Raw genomic sequence first — 24,649 nt, forward strand, 5'->3', positions numbered from 1 at the left:
TTCCTTGTGTTTCACAGCAGCGCCACAATCCTCAGAATGTAACAAATAAATGGAAATAATTCAGAGAAAGTACCTATACTTGTAACTGAAACACTCTCAAACACACATTTTAGTATGAAATCAGTCTGGAGCATAAAATAACCCGCCTGGTACGCTGTGACTTGGAGGCTTTTCCACCAATCTAAAACGTGGAGAGATTCAAACCGGGAAAGTCACAGCTAATGACTGGAAAGCACTCTGAAACAACTCTTCTTTAGCTGCAAACCACTGCAGAGCACAATCCAATCAGGCAGGACTGTTTACTGGAATTATTATTATTATTATTATTATTATTATTATGCCATATTGCAGTGCTTCACAACCTTTACTGAGCCAAGGATAAATTTTCTCCCAGGCAATTTAAGCTGTTTTGAATGGGACAAACTGTTAAATGAACAAATACAAAATGAGAACACTTGCGACTGGCTGCTGATGTCACTCAATAGGCCGCGCCCCTTAAGGGCATACATCCTTGGTCATGGAACAAAACGTCGTAAGGTACCAATGTATATGTATACTTTACATTCTGTGTAGATATATACATGCATACATTTTTCGTACCCAAATTTTGCTTTGGAACACTTCTCTTTAAAAACTCAAGCTTAATAAACTGCAACCGTTTATTCGTTCTTGAGTTACATATAAATGTCATGAAAAATGCTCGCCTGAACCACAGCTTGAGGCTACTTGGGTGAACCTAAATGTGAATTTAATCATCAAGTATTTACTGAATTCATCTAAATTACACCATCAATTGATTTCTTTGAGTCTCATATAGTGTAGCAACCTACACATACGCACACACATATGCTGTGAGCCCTGAGGCTCCTTTATTGGCATGCAAACAATGTTTCTAATTGTAATCAAGGCCTCCCTTGCGATCCTTGAGGCATGGTGGAGTTACCCCTGACCTGAAAACTATACTGCATCTCCTTCTTTGCTATTACAAGAAATATTTTGTATCCATTGATCAGTTAAATCTTGAAATAAGCTACGTTGATGCTACATACACTTTGAGGACTACACGTGTACTTGTCTTTTGAATAACAGCAATGTGTATAAATAAAGCACAATATATTTTTCATACATTATATTTCCTGACACACAAGTACATGGGAAACACTGCTCATTCTGTTCCAAATCACAGAAAATTACAGAAAGGGAAGAGAAAGGAACATTAGATTGTTTCCAATAGAATTAGCAGTATCTGAATTTTTCTTTGCAAACTCAAACATTTACTATATAAAATGAACAAGGTTGTATAACTGAGAACCCATTCTGTTTTGCCTCTGTAAGAGATACTGTTTGCACCTTAAAAGCTATAAACTTGTGTCACACCCAAATACTGAGAAGTGCTCAACTGGTTTAATATGCAATTAATCATAATAACTTATTATTTTACTAGTTGTACTGCAGCAGGGTAATAGAGAAATACTATGTCTGTCCTAAACAGCAGTTACATCACTTTATTACAGCTCCTGAAATGTACCTATTGGGACACAAAAGACAGCACAGCTCGAATATTTTGTAGTGCAGCACCGCGTTGTTTCCATGAAATGCGTAGCTAATAACGAACCATTTGTATTTGTCTTGTGCCTCGGCTTTTGTTAGGTATATGAGTATTATGATGTATGGGAAGTAAATGTATCGAGTGGTGGAGGGATGAGGGGGTCAATATGGGTCAATATGAATAGGGGGTGGGTTTTAATAATCTTCTTGTGGGTTTTACAGGGGTTGGGGTTGGGCTATTTCCCTCGAGGATGCTTTTCAGGGATATGCCGCCCCTCCCCCTTCTCCCGTGTTGCTCTATTATTTCATCCTTTCTCCATTTGATATTGAGACAACAGGGAGGATTAAGCCCTGCAGTGACATGAAAACATCAAAAAGCAATGTACCCTTATGAAATGATGTGTGTGTGTGTGGGGGGGGGGGGGGGAGGGGGGGGGGGGTTGTAAGTGTTACACTTTACATTTTGAAGCTTGTCTCTCCCATGTTCACACTTCTTTACAAGCGTACAACTTGTTTTTAAGTTATGACTTTTATCGGAATGCACTACAAGGATGGGTGCCCTTATATTATATGAGTGTGGGTTGTGATTGTATAAAGTTGTAGTTTCTAAAAAGTGGGTTTCTATAATCCTGCAGGTGATATTTTTGCAAAACCAGGTCAAATATGCTCCTATATAACAGAAAATTTGTTTTATGTCCAAATTAGTTTCCGATCACGTTGAACATAAAAGGAGCACTGCAAAATATTCCCAAATGTTAGTAGCCAAAGTGTCATATGTGGGAAATTTTTCCAGTGGAAATCTTTTTTTTTTTTTTTTTTTTAAATAATACTATACATGGTGGATTAACAAAGACCTGATATCCTGACAGACACGATGAAAGTTAAAAGCTCTCCTTTAGCTATTGTCAGTTAAAGTCGTTGTATTGGTTGGGCTTAAAATTTTCTCGGGCACTCTAACATCTTGTAAGGTATGCAAAAACTGCATAAAGCTTTTTGGTCTCCTGACATACTTTGAGATGTAAATTGCCTCCATTTGTTTATCGATATATGACAGATTATAAGTGCTTACTGGATGTGCTGTATCTTCAGTCCGAAGTTAAAGATATTCAGGAGTTAAAGCTAACAAACCCATTTTTTTCCTTCACCCAAGGAGAATTGAAAAAAGAATCGATAAGAAATCGGAGTAATAAGCAGTATCATTATTGAAATCTGAATTGCTAAATTCCTATTAATTCCCATCGCTAGTTTTTACACAATACGGGAAATCTGAATGAAGTGTTCCGCGCCTTTAGTATAGTACCACATAGTACCACAACATGTGGTCTACTGGAAGATATGCAGCATATTTAAGAAGCAAGAAGCGGCAGAGATGGTCTCCAACCCCCAACCTCCATGACAGACGCAGCAATTGTCCTGCTTGGTGAATTCTGTCCGAAAGGCACAGGCGGATAAATGTTGGCTCCACTATTAAGGATCTGATGCGGCAATTTTCCAGGAAATGCAATGTAAACGGGGCTATTGGTAAATTCATGTACCAACCCATGGGTCAACTTTGACGGATGTATGGTAGTAGACTGCTTGTTAGTGAAAAAAATGAAGAAACAGGCACAGATACAGTTTTTCCTAAGGATTTCAATCTCATTAAGGCGCAGTCCTTATTGGCTTGCTTCGGCCCATTTCATTCAAGTCAACTCCATCAATCAATCCATCCATTTCCGATACCGCTTCTCCAGTGCAGGGTTGCAAGGACCTGGAGCCTAATTCATCTTGACGTAGGGCTCGTGAACATACTGCTAATCAATTGTGGAGCTGACAATTACAGGCCCATTCACGTGAAGATCCAAAAAATGCATGGTAACCCACTCAAGTAGAGGAAAAAAGGTCACAGATCAAGTTTGAAGCTGAGAACCTCTTTGCTGTAAAGTCAAAATAACAACCAAAAAAACTGCTGTACCATTTGATCAAATTCCATGTGCCAGGGGTATTCAACCAAAATTAAAAATGGTCCAAAAAATATTCCATTTCTTGAAGCAAAGGTCCAGAAAATCAAAGTGTCTCACTATTTACTGTGATATCGTGTACTGTAAGTAGCCTATGTGTTGGAGCTGTATCTGCTTGTAATCAATACCGGGGTCAAATTAATTTAGTACAATTCAAAAATCTTTTGGCATTTACTATGAATTACCCTGAAAAAAGAAAGATGTATTTCTTCTGTTCTTCTGTTGACAACATGTTCTCAACACCTTCCTGGTGCTTGACTGGTCAAGAATCAGACACACAGCCTCCCTAATAAATCGACTCGAAGGACAGCGAACAGGCTGGCAGAGAACCATCAAGCTTAATTATCAGAATGTTAGACTTGATGCCCTTTACCTCTTCCTTGCTATTTGTCTGGGGCGTTGTCTAATGAAAGCACAGCGTCCGAGCACATTTTGCGGTTTTCTCCAAGAACGGTAGCCGACAGGCACTGAAGTTGATCAATAACCCACGGAAAACCTGTGGACTTTGTGGGCTTAATGGGACATAATGGCAGTGGAAGGTAGAAAGTGCAGACGTGAACTTTTGCAGGCTCAGACAGTAACATCGGCAGAATTAACTCCTCGGTAAGACCCGAGGAGCAGGGGCAGTTTGAGGGGAGAATTGTTCAAGTGAAACTAAATGGTTGATAATGTTATCTTACTGAATCTTAAAAGGTTTAAGATTGACAGGCTGTCTTTGTTCCCACATATACTTTTATTTCTGATACAGATAGATTGACAGCATTTGGGAAGGTGTCCAGTCTCTCCCAAAGCCCAATTTCCAATTTTCTTCTTTTCTTTCTTCTGTTAGACAAGCATCCAGACCCTAAATCCTGAGGGACAGAGTCACTGCTTAACCTTAAGATGATGCTTTTTTTTTTTTACATCGTCTTTAGTTTCAGCGCATGTTGGAAATATTAAGCCAGTGCTTAATTTGTTATTCTGATTTGATCCTTATTTAATCGCGTGCCATTCACAGAAACTTCGTATTTATTTATATTCATCAGTATTTGACTGTTGTTATTCTACAGATTTTACTCATTTCTTTTTACCTTTTTCAACATATTATATGCTTTAAGCAAACATATTTCTGATTAAAGCATCCTGTGGGTGGAATATAACCCGCTGGGTTGTCACGGGGCTCTTCCATGCCGTGACAACGAGGCGCTCTAAAGCGACCACGCCCGGGTGAAACCCCTGTCCACGGGCTGGCTGTCAAGTCAGACTTTGTAAAATAATGATTTCCACCTAATCGCTATTCCGTCTTTTTCTGTGTGACATGCGCACACTCGTGGCTGACAACGAGGCTCTCTAAGGGGGCCACGCCAGTGGACTATCCGAAGGCAAGGTGCATTTTCGGGTTGCAGGTAACTAGCTACGGTAAGACAAACCACCCTACAATGACAACATTACCTGTCACAGTCACCACATCTTTATAAAATAAAGACAGTGGTGCACTGGGATCATCTGCCCGTAATACAACAAGAGTGCCATATATGAAGAAAATATTAACACCTACGTGGTCTTGGGAAAAGCCACTGGGTGTTTTTTCCTTCCATTAACTGAATTTTAGGCACTTGACACCTACAAAATACCCCTCAGAGTGTAAGAAGCCCTCAAGGAAATAGATTCAGCCGACATTAAATCCTTTTCTCCTGCTACTCAGAAAGGCTTGAAGCCTGAAGCAGGATTAAGAGAAGACTATCAGTCCTTTTCCATCATCAGCCATAAGTAAGATATAGAGGTGGGGGGGTTAAACCCAGGAACATGCTAAACATAATTCGTTCATAGTGTCAGTACTGAAAAAAAACATCCAAGTTAATTTAAATCATTTCAATTAAAGTAGCAGTCAGGAATGATAGTGTTTCTTTATTGAGAAGTTCCCCCAAGAGTTGTGATTTGTGAGATATATTTCACTTTTAATCCACTACCGGTAAATACAAATTGACAGCAGTAAACAAGCAACTGTTATCTGATAAAGAGTTGGTGTTATGACAGATTTTTTTTTTTTTACTGATTATTTTTGTTGTTGTTGTTATGAGCCAGCAACAGTTTGTCCAAGCACTGCAAACTCTAGCAGAGATGCCCAGCCTGGTCCGCATACAGTATATGATAGTACAGTGGAACCTCTTCCAGCCGTTTCTTGAAAAAAAGGACAAATTGTTAAACCAACATATACAAAATAACCTTCCCAACTGATCCGACTCCAGCTGGCACTCACTAGGTCACACCCATGAAAGACACACATCCAACACACGTATACCACAGGATGCGTACAGTTAATTAAACCCCAGAAAAACAGTTTTATTTCTATACAATCTCTTTTATTGATTCATTATGATTTTAAACAATACTGTGTTATTTTCCTTTATGAAAAACCTGACAACACATAAATTGTAGTGATTTATTTGGGGGGAGGGGGGTGGGTTAATGGCATTTTATTTCATTATTATTTTTTTGTTTTTTAGAAAAGGGGACAATCGCATCAGTTTCCCACAATTTAATTAAACGTGCAACACAATTTAATCATGTGCAACAATGTACATGATCAAATTACTTTTTAGTGGGTAAAATTGGATGATTTTAATTTTATATTTGTAAATCTGGTGAAGCACTAGTAGTGTAGCGAGCGGTACGCATTGTTGCCTTTCATGTAAATGGTGTGGGTTCAATTCCTGGCCAGTGTCCCAATTCCCCGTCACTGCTGGTCCCAATAAAGATAAAAAATGGGTGGGTTGTGTCAAGAAGGGCATCCAGCGTAAAAGCTGTGCTATACAAATCATCCGAGTGACTCGCAGTGACAACCACTGATGAGACGAGTCAAAAGTCACAACAACATTTATAAATCTGATGGGGTCTTCTATCATATAGGGCAAACGCTAAGGGTTCCCTTTCTCACCACAGGCATTGATTTAAGTAATAGTTTAACATTCTTAAATGTCATACAAGTATAAAAAGAATTTAACTACTGACAGTAAAAAACTATTACAAAAATATAATAATGAACTGTCTCCTCACTTATAAATTTAATATGAATCCAGTGGCCCAAGTGCAGGGAGGATTACCGCTTGTGGAGGTGAAGCTTTTTGTAGAAACACAGTGTACTTTTCAGGGTAAATTACCACTCTTGAGTGACCAGCAGTGGTTTACTTCACCCATATTAAATTAGAAGTAGTCTGTGGTAGTAACTGTTTCTGCCAATGGAAAAGGAGAAAAAGAGGGGAAGAGTAGAGCCTTTCAGTGGGTATTCAGCATAAATTCCATTTTCCATTCTATTTTATTCTCATTGTCACATTTTTTTCCTCCTGTGCCATCACCCCTTCTGTGCTGGCATCACAAAAGAAAAAGAAATACACGCTTGTTCACTGAAATGAAGTCTCGCAAGGTTTGCTGATGTGTTGCAAAATATCTGGAGGTTATGCACAAGGGCAGTCGGTGTTTTGGTGAGACTTGAGAGACGCATTTTTCCTGAAAACGTTTGGGTCATATTGTACAAACACTGGTATTTGAGTTTCCACTGTAAAGAAGACAATATGGGCACATTGATGCGATGACAACAGTAGCTAGTGTAGCTATTATTTGAAGGTAACATTAGTTAGGGAGGCACCAACCCTGTAATCTTTGTATTAGTCGATAGGTTACAGCACAAAAACAGCTAATATGAAAATCTGCAACTAATCCGGTACACACGCAACCTACTTCTGTATTCGGTAAACCAGGTGAAAGCACTTCCTCCCGGCACAGGTAAATGGCAGAATGGGAGCAGGAAAAAGCACCTGTAGGAACTTTAAACATCTAAAATGTCTTTTAGTTAACACAAGAAGTCACCACAGAGGCACCAAAGATGAAAATATTCGATGTTTAGCTTTCATTCGTGTTTACATATATCATGAATCACATTTGTATAAATAAATGACATACATGTATGTCACTTTTGTCCACACACACCAGTCATAAAGAAAAGACAATTTTAGCAAGTTCGGCTTCGAAGTATCATCATGATGTCATCAACCCTTAGTCATGCTCATTATCACATCATACACAGGAAGTCCGCAAACCTCTTTTTCCTGGTTTGGTCACGTGACATTCCGCATAGAGCAGATTGATCCCCCCCAAAACCAATTATACTGTACTGTAGTTGCATATAGATGCCACAAGATGCCAGCAAATGACTACTTTTGTCTAAATGAAGCTTTCCTCAACTCATTTCAGCGTCAGCTCATCATCATTCAAAAACAAAATATGTGAGTTTCCCCAAAACAATCTGCAAACTTGCGAATGGCGGACCGCGACTACGCAGGGGAAAATTGTGCAACATTTTTATTTTGTTATATATATTTTCATTTTAGAGTTAAAAAAAAGACATTTGTTGCTGCTATCATTGAAGCTAATATGTTAAGACTTTATGACTTGCTTTGGAAAGTACTGCTTTTAAAATAGCTAAATGTCACTCTAGCTGGAATAACCATTTACAAGAGAATACAGTATAGGAAACATATTCAAGGACTGCTATAAATTTGACATGGGAGGTCACTGACAACCCATTTATTTCAGTCTTACTGACCTCACTTAATGGAGGACGTCATGATAAAAAAAAAAAAAAAAAAAAAAGAACAGATTGAACATGATTGATCAAAAAATCCAGTACATTACAGATATTGTAAATTGTGTCTACTTTGCGGGAATATATAACCATCTGCAAATCAACACAACATGGACAGACTCAAGCATGACGTGATAAAAGACAAAATGGAGAGAAACTGTGATGACTAGAAACATTAAATGTCCACCAGCTGCAAGAGCCTCTTTGCTGCTTCAATTAAAGCTACGCCTTTTGGCTGATTAGAGGAAAAGGAAGAGACAGAATTGATCGACCTTAAGCCACCAGTCGTTGCTTCCTAAATGGCAGAAACCTAACACAATATACTTGCAGTCACGTACACAGACGCACACACAGACACACACACACACACACACACACACACATAAAGATGACCATGAAAAGAGTCCCCTTTCAAACATAGCAAATACACACCAACCTTCTGCGGAAGTGATGTTAGAAAATGCAGTGATAATACAGAACAGTAAAGGCTGCGTTTGTGCTGAGGAAAAATAAGAAAAGCACGAGGTTGCATTTACTGTACTTAGGGTTAGGGTTACGATAGTCTTAAAGACAGTAGGTTCCAGCTCAGCAGTTTGGTAGACTATGGTTTTAAATTAATGATTTGTAACATGTTTGTTGTTGAAGAACTCAAATAGAGGTGTGCTGTTGCATTCTACACAGATGAGATGAAAGTAAAAAAAAATCTAAGGCAATATTTCTTATTTTCTGCAGTATTTTCATGCATTGAAAAAAAACAAATCTAGTGACTCCAATCTCCCCAAACCTTTGTCCATTTGTTATTTTATTATCCTCTTTTTTCTTTCTTTTTTTCTAACATTAAGTGACATCTCAACCATTTGATAGAGGCTCATATTTGAAAAACTATTGATTTTAGGGCGTGGGTTCTGGGTTAGGGTTCGGATTACTGCTGAAAGGGTTAGGACGAGGTTAGTGCTGGAAGGAAATATAAAATGTAAATTTTTTGTATTGGTCATCAATGGTTAAGGTAGATGAGGAAGATTTAATAAGGTTCATCTTCAGCCATTATACCTGGAATTAATGTTCACAACGATCACATTTATTCCTATGATCGAATCAAAAATGTGTGAATGCATGCCCTGATCTCAGTTGTTATTTGCAAGATTTGCAGGTCATAACTGCTATATGTTTAAAACTATATTTAATAGGTCGATAACATCAGCCTTCATGGTTAAAAAGCTGTTGTAGTAAAAAAAAAAAAAAAAAAACAATAATAAGTGCATTAAAAAACACCCAGTTTGCTGAGTGCTTGAGAAAAACAATACCAAGACTAAAACTTTGGATTATTCCACACTACATTTCATTGCTTATTATATTTCAAGTTATAATATGTGTGATGACAAACAAAGGATGTCAAACAGATGATTACTGATCCACATCCGTGAGGGTTTTAGTGAGCCAGACCATCATCAGACTGAGAAATATGCACAAAGCACATCTGTGTGTGCTCCAGTGCTATTTAAAGAAGTCCAATTAAATCCAATGTTCGCATAATCTTTGGCTCTCTCTCACTCTCCACTTTCATTAACTTGTGTGTTTCTATAGAATGTCAGACACGGACCGCCCACGCCTCTCACACTCACTGGCCAATTACAGCCCCTACACAGGACAACAGCCACCTCTACCGGCAGGATTTTTTGCTTCCTGTGGCTGCACATAACTTTAATTGGCTTGGATTTTGGCCTGAATCAAGGGTCAAACATGTTGGCAGTGTGTCAAAAGGCATTTGGGCTCAGGCCAGCACTGACTTGCTTGAGCTTTACAGTGTCAAGGAGGAAGAGACTACTCCACAAATAACTTCGGGTGTCTATATGTTGTGTTTATGCAGTGTACAGTGAACCCGTTATTGCGGGGATACATTCCAGATTCACACGTGATAGGTGAAAATGTGTTGTGTGTGTGTCCGGGATAAAGACATATAGACGTATATAGATATTTCAAATATTTTTTTACCCCTCCCACACACGTTAAACGCATGTAAACTTGTTAAAACACACTTTTTAAAGGTGAAAATGTGTTGTGTGTGTGTGTCCGGGATAAAGACATATAGACATATAGCGACATTTAAAATATTTTTTTACCCCTCCCACACACGTAATACGCATGTAAACTTGTTAAAACACACTTTTTAAAGTACAGCGGTGCCTTTAGATGCTTTGTGACTCAAAACATTCGTATCTGAAATCATCTTTTCCCATTGAAATTAATAAAAAGAATTTTTAAAAAACATGGAAAAAAAATACTTTTTTGGGGGGTAATGTGTTTTTATTAAGAAAAATAGCACTCTGTAATAAAGTACCTTGAAAAAAACATACATTCTTGACATAATTAAATTGAATGTTTTTGCTTCAATTCAATGTACTTTGTGCTATTCCTTCTGTGTGTGTGCATGTTGGCCACCTGGGGGGAGTTTAATACAAACATAGAGACACACACGAAGAGGAGTTTCACAACTGACTCAGTAATATTATTTCTTTTTCACAAAGGATAAAACTATATGACAGTATGTATTAATATATTGTCTGTCTACATATGTTGGTGTTAAAACATCTGTTGCTTAAAGGGTTATAGCACTGCGACACTGATGCTATTCATTATCCTGCCCATGGCATTTTGTACTGTTTGTTAGCATTAAGCTACACATACTTTATTAAGGTAAAGCTGCATACAGTATGTGGTTGTTTAAAAAGGGTTTTTAAAATATTTGGGGGGGGGGGGCGGTGAGACAAATGAATGGCATATTAAGTCATTTCAATGTGGGAATATTGATTTGAAACACGAGTAAATTGAGTTAGGAGGAGTGGATCAGCACCACAAACACAGAACACAATAAACAAGTCAACGAAAAATGAAACACACTCTTGGTGTTAATCTCTTAAAAGCGCACTCACAAGTCTCAATTCCAAATCTTACAGCCTATAGGGCGTTTGACTTTAATTGAATTGAGTTCAATTAATATCTGTTAATTCAAAGTGAGGCTGAAGTAGTCTCTTGACCGTAACCACATCACGACCACAAGCCAAACATTGCAGGTGTATAACAAAGCAAACCTTATGATTGCCATCTAACAGCCCAGCTTCATTTTCCACCCAGGCTTTCCTGTGCATATCAGAGTACTCCATTCAAAATGAATAATTCATTGTCAAAAAAATATATCTTAAAGCATAAAGGTAACCCTCATCGAAATGTGAAGCGTGCAAGAGAGCAATAAGCCAGCGACACGCCTCGACAGGAAAATAATATTAATGAAAGCCTGAGCCAGCCGTGCGTGAACATGACCCTGCGTCGGTCTTCTCTGATTGACCCCACTGGAAGTTGGCTGAGGACCACAAATGCATTCGATTCACAGCATCCTCCGCAGCAAAAGATGTGATTGTCGGCGCATTCAAATGAACTTGTGCTCTTTTCGTTACGTTCACGGCAATTCCAAATCTGCGTGGTGGTGGCACGACGAGACAAGAGGTTATTAAAACCTGAGGGAGTGGACATGAAATGGTACTTATTCCATAAATTCATTTAACCTCAATGGGCTAAACGCTAAATTAAGATTTTTGAGAGACAATATGTCAAAAATGAAACAAAGCTATGTCGACTGGTGTAGTACCACCTTGTGCCACAACATGCCGGGCAGCACTGAGGTCTAGTGGAAGAGATGCAGTGTAATTAAGAGCAGGAAGAAGAGGCAGCACGCTCAGTTTGTATGCGTTGCTGTTGTGTGTTAAACTGTTAGTTCTTTCAAGGTTTATAATGCTAATTTCCGTACATCGATTTATGAGTAATCCGACTCGTGAGTTTTCCGAGTTACAAGCTGTCGCTCGGCAGGTTTTTGTTGTTGTTGTTGTTGTCTTGATTTGCGAGCAAAGATTTAAGTTACAAACACAAAATGGGAACTTGACAACAAGTAGCAGATGTGAACAATTCTTCCAAAAAGAGACCAAGCTTGCTTCAAGCCGTTTATTACCATTCCCAGTTAAAGTTTAAACCCACATAAAATAAAGAGATTTGTTTATGGAAGTCCGCTAGCTTCATGCTAAAATACAATTCAAAATTCTATAGACAGGCTAACGAAACTAGCATCGATGTTGCAGTAACACTTGTTAACACTAAATCACTTGGTTGTGAGACTGTTCTCCTTCTATGATGGTTGTCTGTTATAGAAAACCATTTTCCAGTTTGTATCACATACCTTTTGTTCTATTTTCCTTTTAATATTCACATGGTCTTTTTCACAAAAACAGAGGCGTTCTACAATGAATAAGCAAGCAAGAAATCTATCTCATCTAATATTCTACCTTGGTATTCTGCTATGTCTATGCATTTGTGAAATTACTCATAGCATGGTGAGATGATGCAGGGTTTCATTTGGAGTTCAAAGTTTTCAGAGAATTAGACATAGGGTGCACAATCAGAGTTTCTTTGTGTTGTTGTGAATTTAAAGGTGGTGGTGGGGGGTCTACCGAGCTCCTGGAGAGAATACTAAATAGATCCACTTTGATTAGCATAAGGGGCAAGTGCTTTTGCCATTTCCTCTCATGTCCTGAAGCACTTTGAAGGATCTGCTCAGCGGTGAGTCTGTCTTTGTTGGTGTGGGGAATCACCGAATATTTGCAGCATGTAAAATTGAAGTGAATATTGCTATTGTCGAGACACTTTCACAAGGTAATGCGGCTTGATTGTGCAGTAGTCTGCTCTGACAAGATAAAAGCCAAGCGGACTGCATATAAACAGTGGAATTCTAGATGTATGCCATGTTTGTATTGAAAATCTAATTTCATGCTCAATATTACAACAATATTCATGGGTATATACAGTAGTGTGAATAAGTGTTCGCTCCCTTCCCGAGTTCTTATTTTTTTGCATGTTTGTCACGCTTGTTGTTGATGTTTCCCATCATCAAACACATTTAAATATTCGTCAAAGTCAACACAAGTAAACCCAAAATGCAGTTTTAAATTAACGTTTTTATTATTAAGGGAGAAAAAATAAGACTGCCACACCTGTTCTCAATGAAGAAATCACTTGAAAAGGAACTGCCTGACAAAGTGAAGTAGACCAAAAGGTCCTGGAACAGATGGGAAGAACTGCATTTAGATAGTCCATCTCCCTGTCTAACAGAGAAGTAGTGCTTTGCCCGCATCTTGTGGCATCTAGAGACAATTAAACCTTTTTTTGGAGGGGGGGTCCAAAAAAGAGGAAGTGGTGACCTTTCACAAAGACAGGTGCACTCGCTTATTTGCATGAGTTTCTGCGCTTCGCTGCTCCGCCAATTCTTCATAAGTCTGCACAACTCTTGTCACACAAACTCCACTTGCAACCCGAGTCAGGATGTGGTCACCCGCACTGTTGCTCGTCCTGCTGATCAAAGGTGAGACTTTTTGAAACTTGGTGTCGGAGCCGAATAAGTGCTTATCATGTTTCATGTTCTATCAGGTGTCGCAGTCAATTCCAAGGATGTAGGAGATAATAACAGGACTCTACTAGTTTTTCTCTAACTTTTTATCTCAGTATTAAACTATTGCCATAGTCTCTACACATGGTGTCACTTCACAGTGGAGGTTTACTCTCATTCATCACCGTTTCATTTCAGGATCTTCTGCCGCTGAGTTTCTGAGGCAGACGGACAGAATGAAGTCCGTCTCTCTTGGAGGGACGTTGACCATTGGCGCCACAGGGAGTTCAGACATTGGTAGCGATCTCAGTTGGTACCAAGTGAAACCTGGGCAGGCTCCCAAACTGCTCATCTACCATGTATCCACTCGCTTCTCTGGCACGCCATCTCGATTCAGCGGCACACAATCTGGCTCTGACTACACTCTGACCATCAGTGGTGTCCAGGCAGAAGACGTGGCTGATTACTACTGTCTCGGCTATCACGGCAGTGGAAGGTACACACGGTGATTCAGAGCCGTACAAAAACCTCTTTCGACTTTGAGCGAAGTGAAAGCGGCCTGCAGAATGTGGCAAGGGGAAAGCAGAAGACACACTGAATGATGAGCATGACTGGTCGTCAAGCTAATGAATCACTCAAGCTGACTGACAACATTATATTTATATTATTATTTCTATTTTCAATATTTGTATTTTTGTATATGAATGAGTGGTTATTATTTATTTTTCTCAGGGACAAAATATGTTTCTTTATTTATTTATTTTACTTGAATTATGTATTAATTTTATTTAACCAACATAATAAACTACATTTATGTGTCACAATGAATGTGTGGTTATTGTCATTGAAATAATTCATTAAAGTGCAAACTATATAGTATATCTTTACTTATGATGTAATTATATTATTTGTAAACATTAAATTAACCTAATTTTGAGAGCAAACTGTACGTATTTATTAATTAATTAATTTAAATATTTCTATTTTTATAAATCTGTGTATCATCATTATTATTATTTTTTATTAAGCAGTGAACAATATTAGGATCTTATAAGTGTGTAGTTATTAATGTTTTTCTTTCACTCAAGTGTGAAACTTTATTTATAAAATTATACATTTATGATTGCTATGTTTATATTAATTTAATTTTGAGTGCAAACTTGATGTATATTTTACAAAATATGTAAATATTAAAAATCTATATGTCATTATTTTAAACTTAATTACATTTTAGTGAACATAGTCTTTGGGAGGAATTTTTTTTAATTTTTTAGTTTCAAGATTTGTATTTTCTCACAAATCTGTTGTTAATGTATATTTTTTCATCTCATTAAAGAGAAAACTTTATCAAGATGTCATTATAAATGAGGTCATTATTCTTATATATATATATATATATATACATATATATATATATATATGTATCATTTTTAATTACATTTATGTGTGTAATTATTAGTGCAGACTTTGTCACAACACATTTTATTAATTCAAAATTTAATATTTGTATCTTTTAATTTTTTTCTCTGTTTTAAATGTTTATAAGCTATTTTGTTTTTGTTTTAAAATGCTTTTAATCATGTGAAGCACATTGAGTTACCTTGTGTATGAAATGCGCTATATAAATAAATGTGCTTTGCTTTGCTGTGCTTTTCTTTTTTGTTTAATACATTTTTATTATTAAAGAGTAAACTATATTAAGATAACAATAACATAGTATAAAAGTGCAAAATATATGTATATGTAAAAATATATGTAAAATACAAATATTTTCCCATAAATGTGATTATTATAATTGTTTTTATTTTAGCACCATACAGTATATTATGTCATTGTAAATGTGCTCATTATTCTTTATCTTTTACTCAAAAACCAAATATATTTTTGAAATTATAATTCCATAGTCGCCCGAAGATAGCTGGGATAGGCTCCAGCACGCCCGCGACTCTAGTGAGGATAAGCGGAACGGAAGATGAATGAATGAATAAATCCATAGTTTATAATTATATTCGTTTATTAAAGTGTTGATTTAATTTTGAGTCCAAATTACATTTCCGGTTTATATCACAATAAGTTTACTATAAATATGAAAGCACCAGCTCTATATACAGTGTCATTGTTTTTAATTAAACTAACAAAATTGAATTGAGAGCAAACTATATTTGTTTTGTATTACTTTTAATTTAAAGATTTTAAACTATTTGAAAACTATTTTAAGATACTCATCATATTCTTTCCAGTCCTCCATGTTAACATGGATATTTGAATTCAACAGCCGTCAATGGCAGTGAATGAGTTTTAGTATTTTGTCTCTTCAAGTGCAGACTACAGTATATGTACATGTCACCATAAATGTGTGGATATAATCCATTTTAGTAAATTTTATTCAAGCACAAACTATATCTCGGCTACATATCACAATTCGCCCTCAAAGTGAGCAGTGAGGAGTTCATCTTTTGTGTTCCCTTGTCCAGTAAGCAGCTGCCACACAGACTGGTGATATTCATACATTTTATTTCATAATGCTTCAACTTTGCAACAATGTAGGCTCGGGTTTGGAGTCAGACTCAGGCTCTACTCTCAGCAGCGTCCCGGGTCCGGCAGGGTTTGTGTGACAGGGTTCTGTCCGCCTAGGCTGGCCTGGCAGCTCACCGATTGGGCCTTTCTCCACTGGTCTGCAGGGAGGCTCAAGGTGCTGGTCCAGCTGTAGAGGCCGTCCACGCCCGCCTCTCCCAGGGGGCTGTCCGACACCCCCGACGTTTCGGGGGTGCCGCCCACCTTCCAGCTCAGGTTCCAGGAAGTGGGGAAGCCCCCGCTGGCCACGCACACGGCTGTGGCTTTGCCCGTCTGCAGCTGCTCTTTGGAGGGAGGGAAGACGGTCAGGGTGGGCCGACGCACCTCACCCGCTGTGTGGGGGGACAGAACAGGACAGGACCAGTTTTTTCTATGAGACATTCTTTCAATGGCTCTTAGGTCATGGTTCGGGCATGTTAATCTATATAGACACACCGTTTTAAACACTTTTTGTTAGTTGATTTTACATGGGAGGGGCTCAACAAACATGCGCCCATGCGCTCAACAAACATGCGCCCAAATGCAAAATAACAACAATAATAATAATACATCGTTCCATTGTATCCATAGCCAAACATTGAGAAACCATTAGTAGGTAATATTAGCATGTTGATTTTTGTTTTTACCCCATACTTAAGAGACGCATCTGAGCATTTGTGTTTTGTAAAAATTGAAAATAATGATAATTTGTTTGTTAGTTTGATTGTTTTAAGCAAGATAATGTTAGCTGGCTCATGCTAGCTATGGCAACCAGCCCACCACCAAAAAATTTAAACTAGCCGTTAGCAGCTAATATAATATAGAATGTCGATTTTTGTGTGAGTAGCACAAAACTCCCGAATGAGCTTCACAATTCGGCGTTGGATGGTTTAAATCCGTTGAGAAATGTTTAACTTGCGGTGAATTTATGACATATTTCCATTAATATGAATGTTTTTTTTATCTGGAAAAATACTGAATTGCGGGCAAAATAAACAATTGAGGAGTGTGAAAAATGAAAGCACGGATGTCCTGAATGACCGGAAAATTTTGACCTTAGAATGGTATGAATTAGTTGAGAGATGTGGGCGTTTTTAAACGTCGAAAAGAGCGAACGATATAATAATGATTGAAAATATTTTTTTGGTGCAAAACAATATATGATAATAGCAATAGTAATGAAAAGTCTGTTACTTACAGCCGAGGACGAGTTTGGTTCCTCCGCCGAAACTCCACCACAGTGATGCAAAACGGTGAAAAGGCCGTACAAAAACCTCGTTGACTGTCAACGAGCAAAGCTCCACTGGTGTCGCTGACGGTTTCTTTCCACAAATGCATGTCCAGTCAGTCGAGGCCACTGCATGAGTCCTTTTGGGATTGTTACCACTCGATACAGATGTGGAAGACTCCAAGAGTCACAACATACATACATTTCTGCTAAATACAATAATAAAGCATACTGATGCCCTCACTGATGTGGACGAGTACAAGAGTCCAAAAAACAGGAAGCGGGGGCCCTCTCACTTTCACAAAGGCAGGTGCACTCACAGATTTAATTTGCATGAGCTTCTGCGCTTTGCAGTTTCTTTATGTCTGCACCACTCTTTTCACATAAACCCATCCCAAAAACATTCATGTTAGGTTTATTGAAGCCAATAAATTGACCATAGGTGGAAATGTGTGTCACCCGCCTCAGTAATGAGGAGAATAGAGAATGAATGGATGGATTGTTTTGGATGTTACTCCCTTTAACTCTCCTCTTTAATGGGTAAAATGCATGCCGTGTTGGTTTTAAGTCTGGACATTGACTTGACAAATCTAAACACTTCACATCCGCCTCAAGCGATGGATTGTTTATGAGGCCTTACTCCCTTCAAGTCTCCTCTTTAACAGATAAAATGCATGCTCCCTCAGATTTGAGTCTGGGGATTCACTTGGAAAGTCTGAAACTGTCCACTTCTTGCCGCTGATGAATGAGGATGAGTGTTATAGAAAACGATGGATGGATAGATGGATGGTTTTGTGGGGTTCTTAACTTCGCAAGTCAACTCCTTAGCAGGTAAAATACATTCTCTGTCAGGATGAAAATTGGAAATTGACTTGAGAAGTCTGAAACCTTCCTTTTTTCCCCATCTGATGAAAGCCTTTTTTGTTTGGGCAACATTTTGAGGTCCTCGGTTTGTTTTGGTCCTCGGTTTTTTTCCTTGTGGTTAGCATGTCTGCCTCTCAGCTCGAAAGGTTCTGGGTTAAAATTGCAGCTCCAACCATCCTGTTTCAAATGAGAAAAGGGCACTAAATATGTTAACTTAAATACAGTAATGCCCTCAGACAGGTGTGGAAGAGTCCAGAGTCAAAAAACAGGAAGCGATGACCTCTCACTTTCACAAAGACAGGTGCGCTTGCAGCTTTATTTGCATGAGCTTCTGCGCTTCGCCGCTCAGCCGCTTATTCATAAGTCTGCACGAATCTTTTCACACAAACTCCTCTTGTAAACCGAGTCAGGATGCGGTCGCCCGTACTCGCGCTCGTCCTTTGGGCTCTGCTGATTCCGGGTGAGACTCTTTGAAACTTGGTGTCTGAGCAGAATATGTGCGTGTGGTGTTTCACATTCTATCAGGTGTTCCAGCAGTCAATTCCAAAAGATGTAGGAGAAAATAACAGTATGAAACTTGTGTCACGTCACGGTGGAGGTTTTCTCTCATTCATCACCGTTTCATTTCAGGATCTTCTGCCGCTGATTTTCTGAGGCAGACGGACAGAATGAAGTCCGTCTCTCTTGGAGGGACGTTGACCATTGGCGCCACAGGGAGTTCAAACATTGGTAGAGATCTCAGTTGGTACCAAGTGAAACCTGGGCAGGCTCCCAAACTGCTCATCTACGATGCATCCAGTCGCTTCTCTGGCACGCCATCTCGATTCAGCGGCACACGATCTGGCTCTGACTACACTCTGACCATCAGTGGTGTCCAGGCAGAAGACGTGGCTGATTACTACTGTCTCGGCTATCACGGCAGTGGAAGGTACACACGGTGATTCAGAGCCGTACAAAAACCTCTTTCGACTTTGAGCGAAGTGAAAGCGGCCTGCAGAATGTGGCAAGGGGAAAGCAGAAGACACACTGAATGATGAGCATGACTGGTCATCAAGCTAATGAATCACTCAAGCTGACTGACAACATTATATTAATATTATTCTTTCTATTTTCAATATTTGTGTTTTTTTATTTGAATGAGTGGTTATTATTTCTTTTTCTCAGGGACAAAATCTATTTATTTATTTATTTATTTTACTTAAATTATGTATTAATTTTATTTAACCGACATAATAAACTACATTTATGTGTCACAATGAATGTGTGGTTATTGTCATTGAAACAATTCATTAAAGTGCAAACTATATAGTATATCTTTACTTATGATGTAATTATATTATTTGTAAACATTACATTAACCTAATTTGAGAGCAAACTGTATGTATTTATAAATTAATTAATTTAAATATTTCTATTTTTATAAATCTGTGTATCATCCTTATTTTTGTTACTTTTATTAAGCAGTGAACAATATTAGGTTCTTATACGTGTGTAGTTATTAATGTTTTTCTTTCACTCAAGTGTGAAACTGTATTTATAAAATTATACATTTATCATTTTATTAATTTAATTTTGAGTGCAAACTTGATGTATATTTTACAAAATATGTAAATATTAAAGCATCAAATCTATATGTCATTATTTTAAACTTCATTACATTTTAGTGAACATAGTCTTTGAGAGTAAAATGTTTTTAATTTGTATTTGTATACAAATCTGTTGTTAATGTATATTTTTTCATCTCATTAAAGAGAAACCTTTATCAAGATGTCATTATAAGTGAGGTCATTATTCTTACATATATATATATATATATATATATATATATATATATATATATATATATATATATATATATATATATATATATATATAATTTTTAATTACATTTATGTGTGTAATTATTAGTGCAGACTTTGTCACATTTTATTAATTTAAATTTTAATATTTGTATCTTTTATTTAAATTTTTTCTCTGTTTTAAATGTTTATAAGCTATTTTGTTTTTATTTTTAAATGCTTTTAATCATGTAAAGGTTGAGTTACCTTGTGTATGAAATGCGCTATATAAATAAATGTGCTTTGCTTTGCTGTGCTTTTCTTTTTTGTTTAATACTTTTTTATTATTAAAGAGTAAACTATATTAAGATAACAATAACATAGTATAAAATTGCAAATATGTAAATGTAAAAATATATGTAAAATAAAAATATTTTCCCATAAAAGTTATAATTCTTTTTATTTTTGCAACGTATTGTATATTATGTCATTGTAAATGTGCTCATTATTCTTTATCATTTACTCAAGAGCAAAATATATTTTTGAAATTATAATTCCATAGTCGCCCGAAGATAGCTGGGATAGGCTCCAGCACGCCCGCGACTCGAGTGAGGATAAGCGGAATGGAAGATGAATGAATGAATAAATCCATAGTTTATAATTGTATTCGTATATTGAAGTGTTGATTTTATTTTGAGTCCAAATTACTTTTCTGGTTTATATCACAATAAGTTTACTATAAATATGAAAGCACCAGATCTATATACAGTGTCATTGTTTTTAATTAAACCAACTAAATTGAATTGAGAGCAAACTATATTTGTATTGTATTACTTTTAATTTAAAGATTTTAAACTATTTGAAAACTATTTTAAGATACTAATCATATTCTTTCCAGTCCTCCATGTTAACATGGATATTTGAATTCAACAGCCGTCAATGGCAGTGAATGAGTTTTAATATTTTGTGTCTTCAAGTGCAGACTACAGTTTATGTACATGTCACCATAAATGTGTGGATATAATCCATCCATCCATCCATCCATCCATCCATCCATCCATTTTCTGAGCCGCTTCTCCTCACTCGGGTCACGGGCGTGCTGGAGCCTATCCCAGCTGTCATCGGGCAGGAGGCGGGGTACACCCTGAACTGGTTGCCAGCCAATCGCAGGGCACACACAAACAAACAACCATTCGCACTCACAGTCACACCTACGGGCAATTTAGAGTCTCCAATCAATGCATGTTTTTGGGATGTGGGAGGAAACCGGAGTGCCCGGAGAAAACCCACGCAGGCACGGGGAGAAAATACAATGAATCCAGTTGCTTCTCTGGCACACCATCTCGATTCAGCGGCACACGATCTGGCTCTGACTACACTCTGATCATCAATGGTGTCCAGGCAAAAGACGTGGCTAATTACTACTGTCTCGGCTATCACGGCAGTGGAAGGTACACACGGTGATTCAAAGGCGTATAAAAACCTCCACGGGCTTAGAGAGAAGTCAAAGTGGCCTGCAGAATGTGGCAGGGGCAGAAAGCAGAAGACATTCTGGATGACAAGCATGACTGGTCGTCAAGCACAACCAGCATCAAGCTCCTGAATTGGTACTGAAGCAGACATTTGACATGATTTCATAGTTTCTTACTATCTTCAATAAGCTAAAATTTTAGATGCATAAAAACTAACTAAGCACCATGTTTAACTTTAATTTCAGTTTCAGGTGTGTGTGTTTTGTATAACAGCAACTGACTGAGGACTGTCACCGTGTAAAGTTATATGTCGACTTGTCTGTAATATGCGGAAGGAGCAGCACCATGTCAATTGCATTGTGACAAAAACTGTTTAAATCTTTACATTTTATTTAATGATGTCGTTACTTTGTTTTTGTAAAGTACAATATTATAGATTGCTATTTATGAAAAAAAAAACATTTTTAGGAGGCTGGAATGAATTAATGCCATTTTAATTCTTTTCAATGGGGAAATTACTAAATCACACAAGCAACGAGGCGGACACAAATGGCGAGTTATCGCAACTATATTTTCATGTGGGAGTGAAGTTGTAGTGGGTTTCTCTAGCCCATTGTTCTTCCACATAAAGACCTCCTACATTGCTCCCATATTGGAGGTAGCATCAAGTGAGATTAAGCGACTTTGTAAGTCATCAAGGCGCCATCTTGCGATATTGATCCATTATACCAGGTGAAATAGAATGATCACTGGAGAAGTAATTATAAAGGGCCTCAACCCTGATGCTCACAACTGTTTATCAGCGCGATTGTGAAAAGACACTCGTCGGCAGATGGGGAATATCTTTCCATTTGTCAGTGGCCCAGACCATAAAAGTCGTTGGTCATTGCTCCCGGTAGCACGATAAGCAGCTTATGCCAAATTGGAGAAGGACTGATTATATCCCCGAGGAGATGTGTGATGAAGCTCTCTGCCCTGATTGAGATGTCTACTTCTGTGTCAAAGCCATTCTCGATCGCTGCCAAGACTGGTGATGGTGTGTGGGGGTTGCCCAGGAAGAAAAAAAAGCACACCGTCTCCTTGTATCGCTACTTTCGGAATGTTTGTGTTCTGTATTAGTAAAAGTGTGAAGCTAATTAACCAATGACAACGTGCTTTTGACGCAGTGTTTATAATGTGACAAAAGCTGCACTTATTTTCCTGTAATAAGACAAGTTGTGTCGACAACCTAATGAGCGAAATATCGTGAACAGCGAGCTATAGAGGGTCCGAGCCCTGCCTCGAATAGCGAAAATCGAGTACAGAGGTACCTTGAGAAAGGAGGGACTCGACTCGAATGCTTTTCAAGATTAGAGCCGTCATTCATCTGATTTGTTTGCTTTGACTTGTGAGCAAAACTTTGAGATACATGCGGCCACTCTATGGTTGCAACTCACTTCACAACAAGCAGATTTTTGGCAGATAGTGAACAATTCTTCTCAAAAGAACTTCAAGCTGTTAATCCACTATATGCGGATTCATGTGACAAACACGGGAAAGGGGTTATTTTACTGCCAATGCAGGGGGCAGCGACAAAGTCAATCAATAACTGACGCTAAAGCAGTAGTTGTCATGATCCCTGTTTTTGTGGTTTTGAATATATTTGGTTTTGTTTCACGTTTTCTTGTGACCTATGTTCATGTCTTGTTTTGCTCATTAGGTTTTCGTTTCCACCTGTTCTCGTCATCTAATATGCCGATGTCACTGCAGTCTGTGAGATAATACATCCTTACAGCTGAAGACGTCGCACGTGCTGGGATTTCTCCTCATCCCCGGACACTTCAATCATACTTCGCCGTCCTCCACCCACCCCACATTTACTCAGTTTGGCAAATGTCACACCAGAGACAAATAAACCTTGGACTTGCTCTATGCAAATGGCAGTCTGCATAGGGCTTTTTAGCCCTTCCCCCCGCTGGGCTGTTCCGACAGTAAAAATGTCTATTTGCACACACTTTTGGACAATAAACAACACCCCAAGGATAAACATAAAATAAAACAGTATTTTGAAGCCTTCTGGACCTTTTTTGAGGGTCACAACAGGCTCAATGTCCTCTCCCATTGAAATTAGTGCAGAACTACTTCATACACTTTCTCTCTTAATGTGCGGCATGCAGCCCATGCAGCGGACACAAACACAGAAACAAACTTGACCAACAGTGTATTGGTCATCCTCAGACCTCCTTAATATTCTATCAGCAGGTGCAGCGTTGTATGATCTTTCTCCTCAGCCAGGAAGAAAAAACAAATTGCCTCAGGGTACTTGAAAAGAAGGCCTCAATTAAACACAAACATAGTCTCTTGGTGTTTATAGTCATGTTTCAGTACGACAGTTTACCCTTATAGCAAAATATGACCACAGGGTGTGAAGTTAAATGCATCTCAGGAGATAGTGGTGTACGTACATGCACAAATTAGCTAGAACACTGCCAGGTTTTTGGCAATGAATATCAATTTTGTGCCTTCTAAATGAACCGCTAACAGATGTTGGATTTCACCAAACAAAACAATGTTGAGAGATCAGAACCCTGAACAACCATTCTTATGTTTCGCTGAAAATTCCTTTCAAAATAATATATATAAGATGGCAGCAAAGCAATTCTTTCTTTTAAACAAGGTTATGTATGGCCTGACTAAATTTATGATCCTCCCACTAGTTCAACATGGCATCAAGATACCATCAGATGGCACCAAAGAAATATTTTTGTATGATATATGGCTTCAGCCACAGCTCAAAAACAGGTTATAGGTGATTTCATTTTTTTTTATATTATTATTCTACAAAAAAAAAATGTTAATTAATTTTTTTTTTTAAAGAAAATCAGCCAATATGCAGATTTGTGCAAATGTGAATATTGACTATTGCATTTTATTTAAAAGGGTTTGGCAGTGGTACGCCATGCATTTAGTACCTGGGCTTTAAGGGGGGGATTTACCCAATTTAATCCACTTCTCGTCCTTATTATTGAAAACATCATAGAAAAGCAATATAACAGCAAACAAGTGTGTCACGTACATTATCTGGAGCAGTTCAATCAATATTTATCTAATAGCGTGACAAACAAAAACATTACAAATGTCAATAAAATCCATCTTACTCACACCAGATGCTGATTAT

General features: G+C 37.9%; 3 gene segments (V, D, J or C); 2 read left to right on the forward strand and 1 right to left on the reverse strand.

Annotated features, from left to right (window-relative positions):
• Positions 1–13,016: 13,016 nt before the first annotated feature.
• Positions 13,017–14,421, forward strand: LOC133396466 (Ig kappa chain V region 3547-like). The segment is given in 2 exon segments: positions 13,017–13,573; positions 13,796–14,421. Coding segments are annotated over 2 exon segments (351 nt in total).
• Positions 14,422–16,094: 1,673 nt separating this feature from the next.
• LOC133396822 (Ig kappa-b4 chain C region-like) lies at positions 16,095–17,713 on the reverse strand. The segment is given in 3 exon segments: positions 16,095–16,503; positions 17,349–17,556; positions 17,675–17,713. Coding segments are annotated over 3 exon segments (573 nt in total).
• Positions 17,714–18,623: 910 nt separating this feature from the next.
• Positions 18,624–19,381, forward strand: LOC133396539 (immunoglobulin kappa variable 1D-13-like). The segment is given in 2 exon segments: positions 18,624–18,702; positions 18,873–19,381. Coding segments are annotated over 2 exon segments (360 nt in total).
• The last annotated feature ends 5,268 nt before the right edge of the window (positions 19,382–24,649 follow it).

This window comes from Phycodurus eques, chromosome 21 (genome assembly GCF_024500275.1).
Source record: "Phycodurus eques isolate BA_2022a chromosome 21, UOR_Pequ_1.1, whole genome shotgun sequence".
In the NCBI taxonomy this organism is placed as follows: Eukaryota; Metazoa; Chordata; class Actinopteri; order Syngnathiformes; family Syngnathidae; genus Phycodurus; species Phycodurus eques.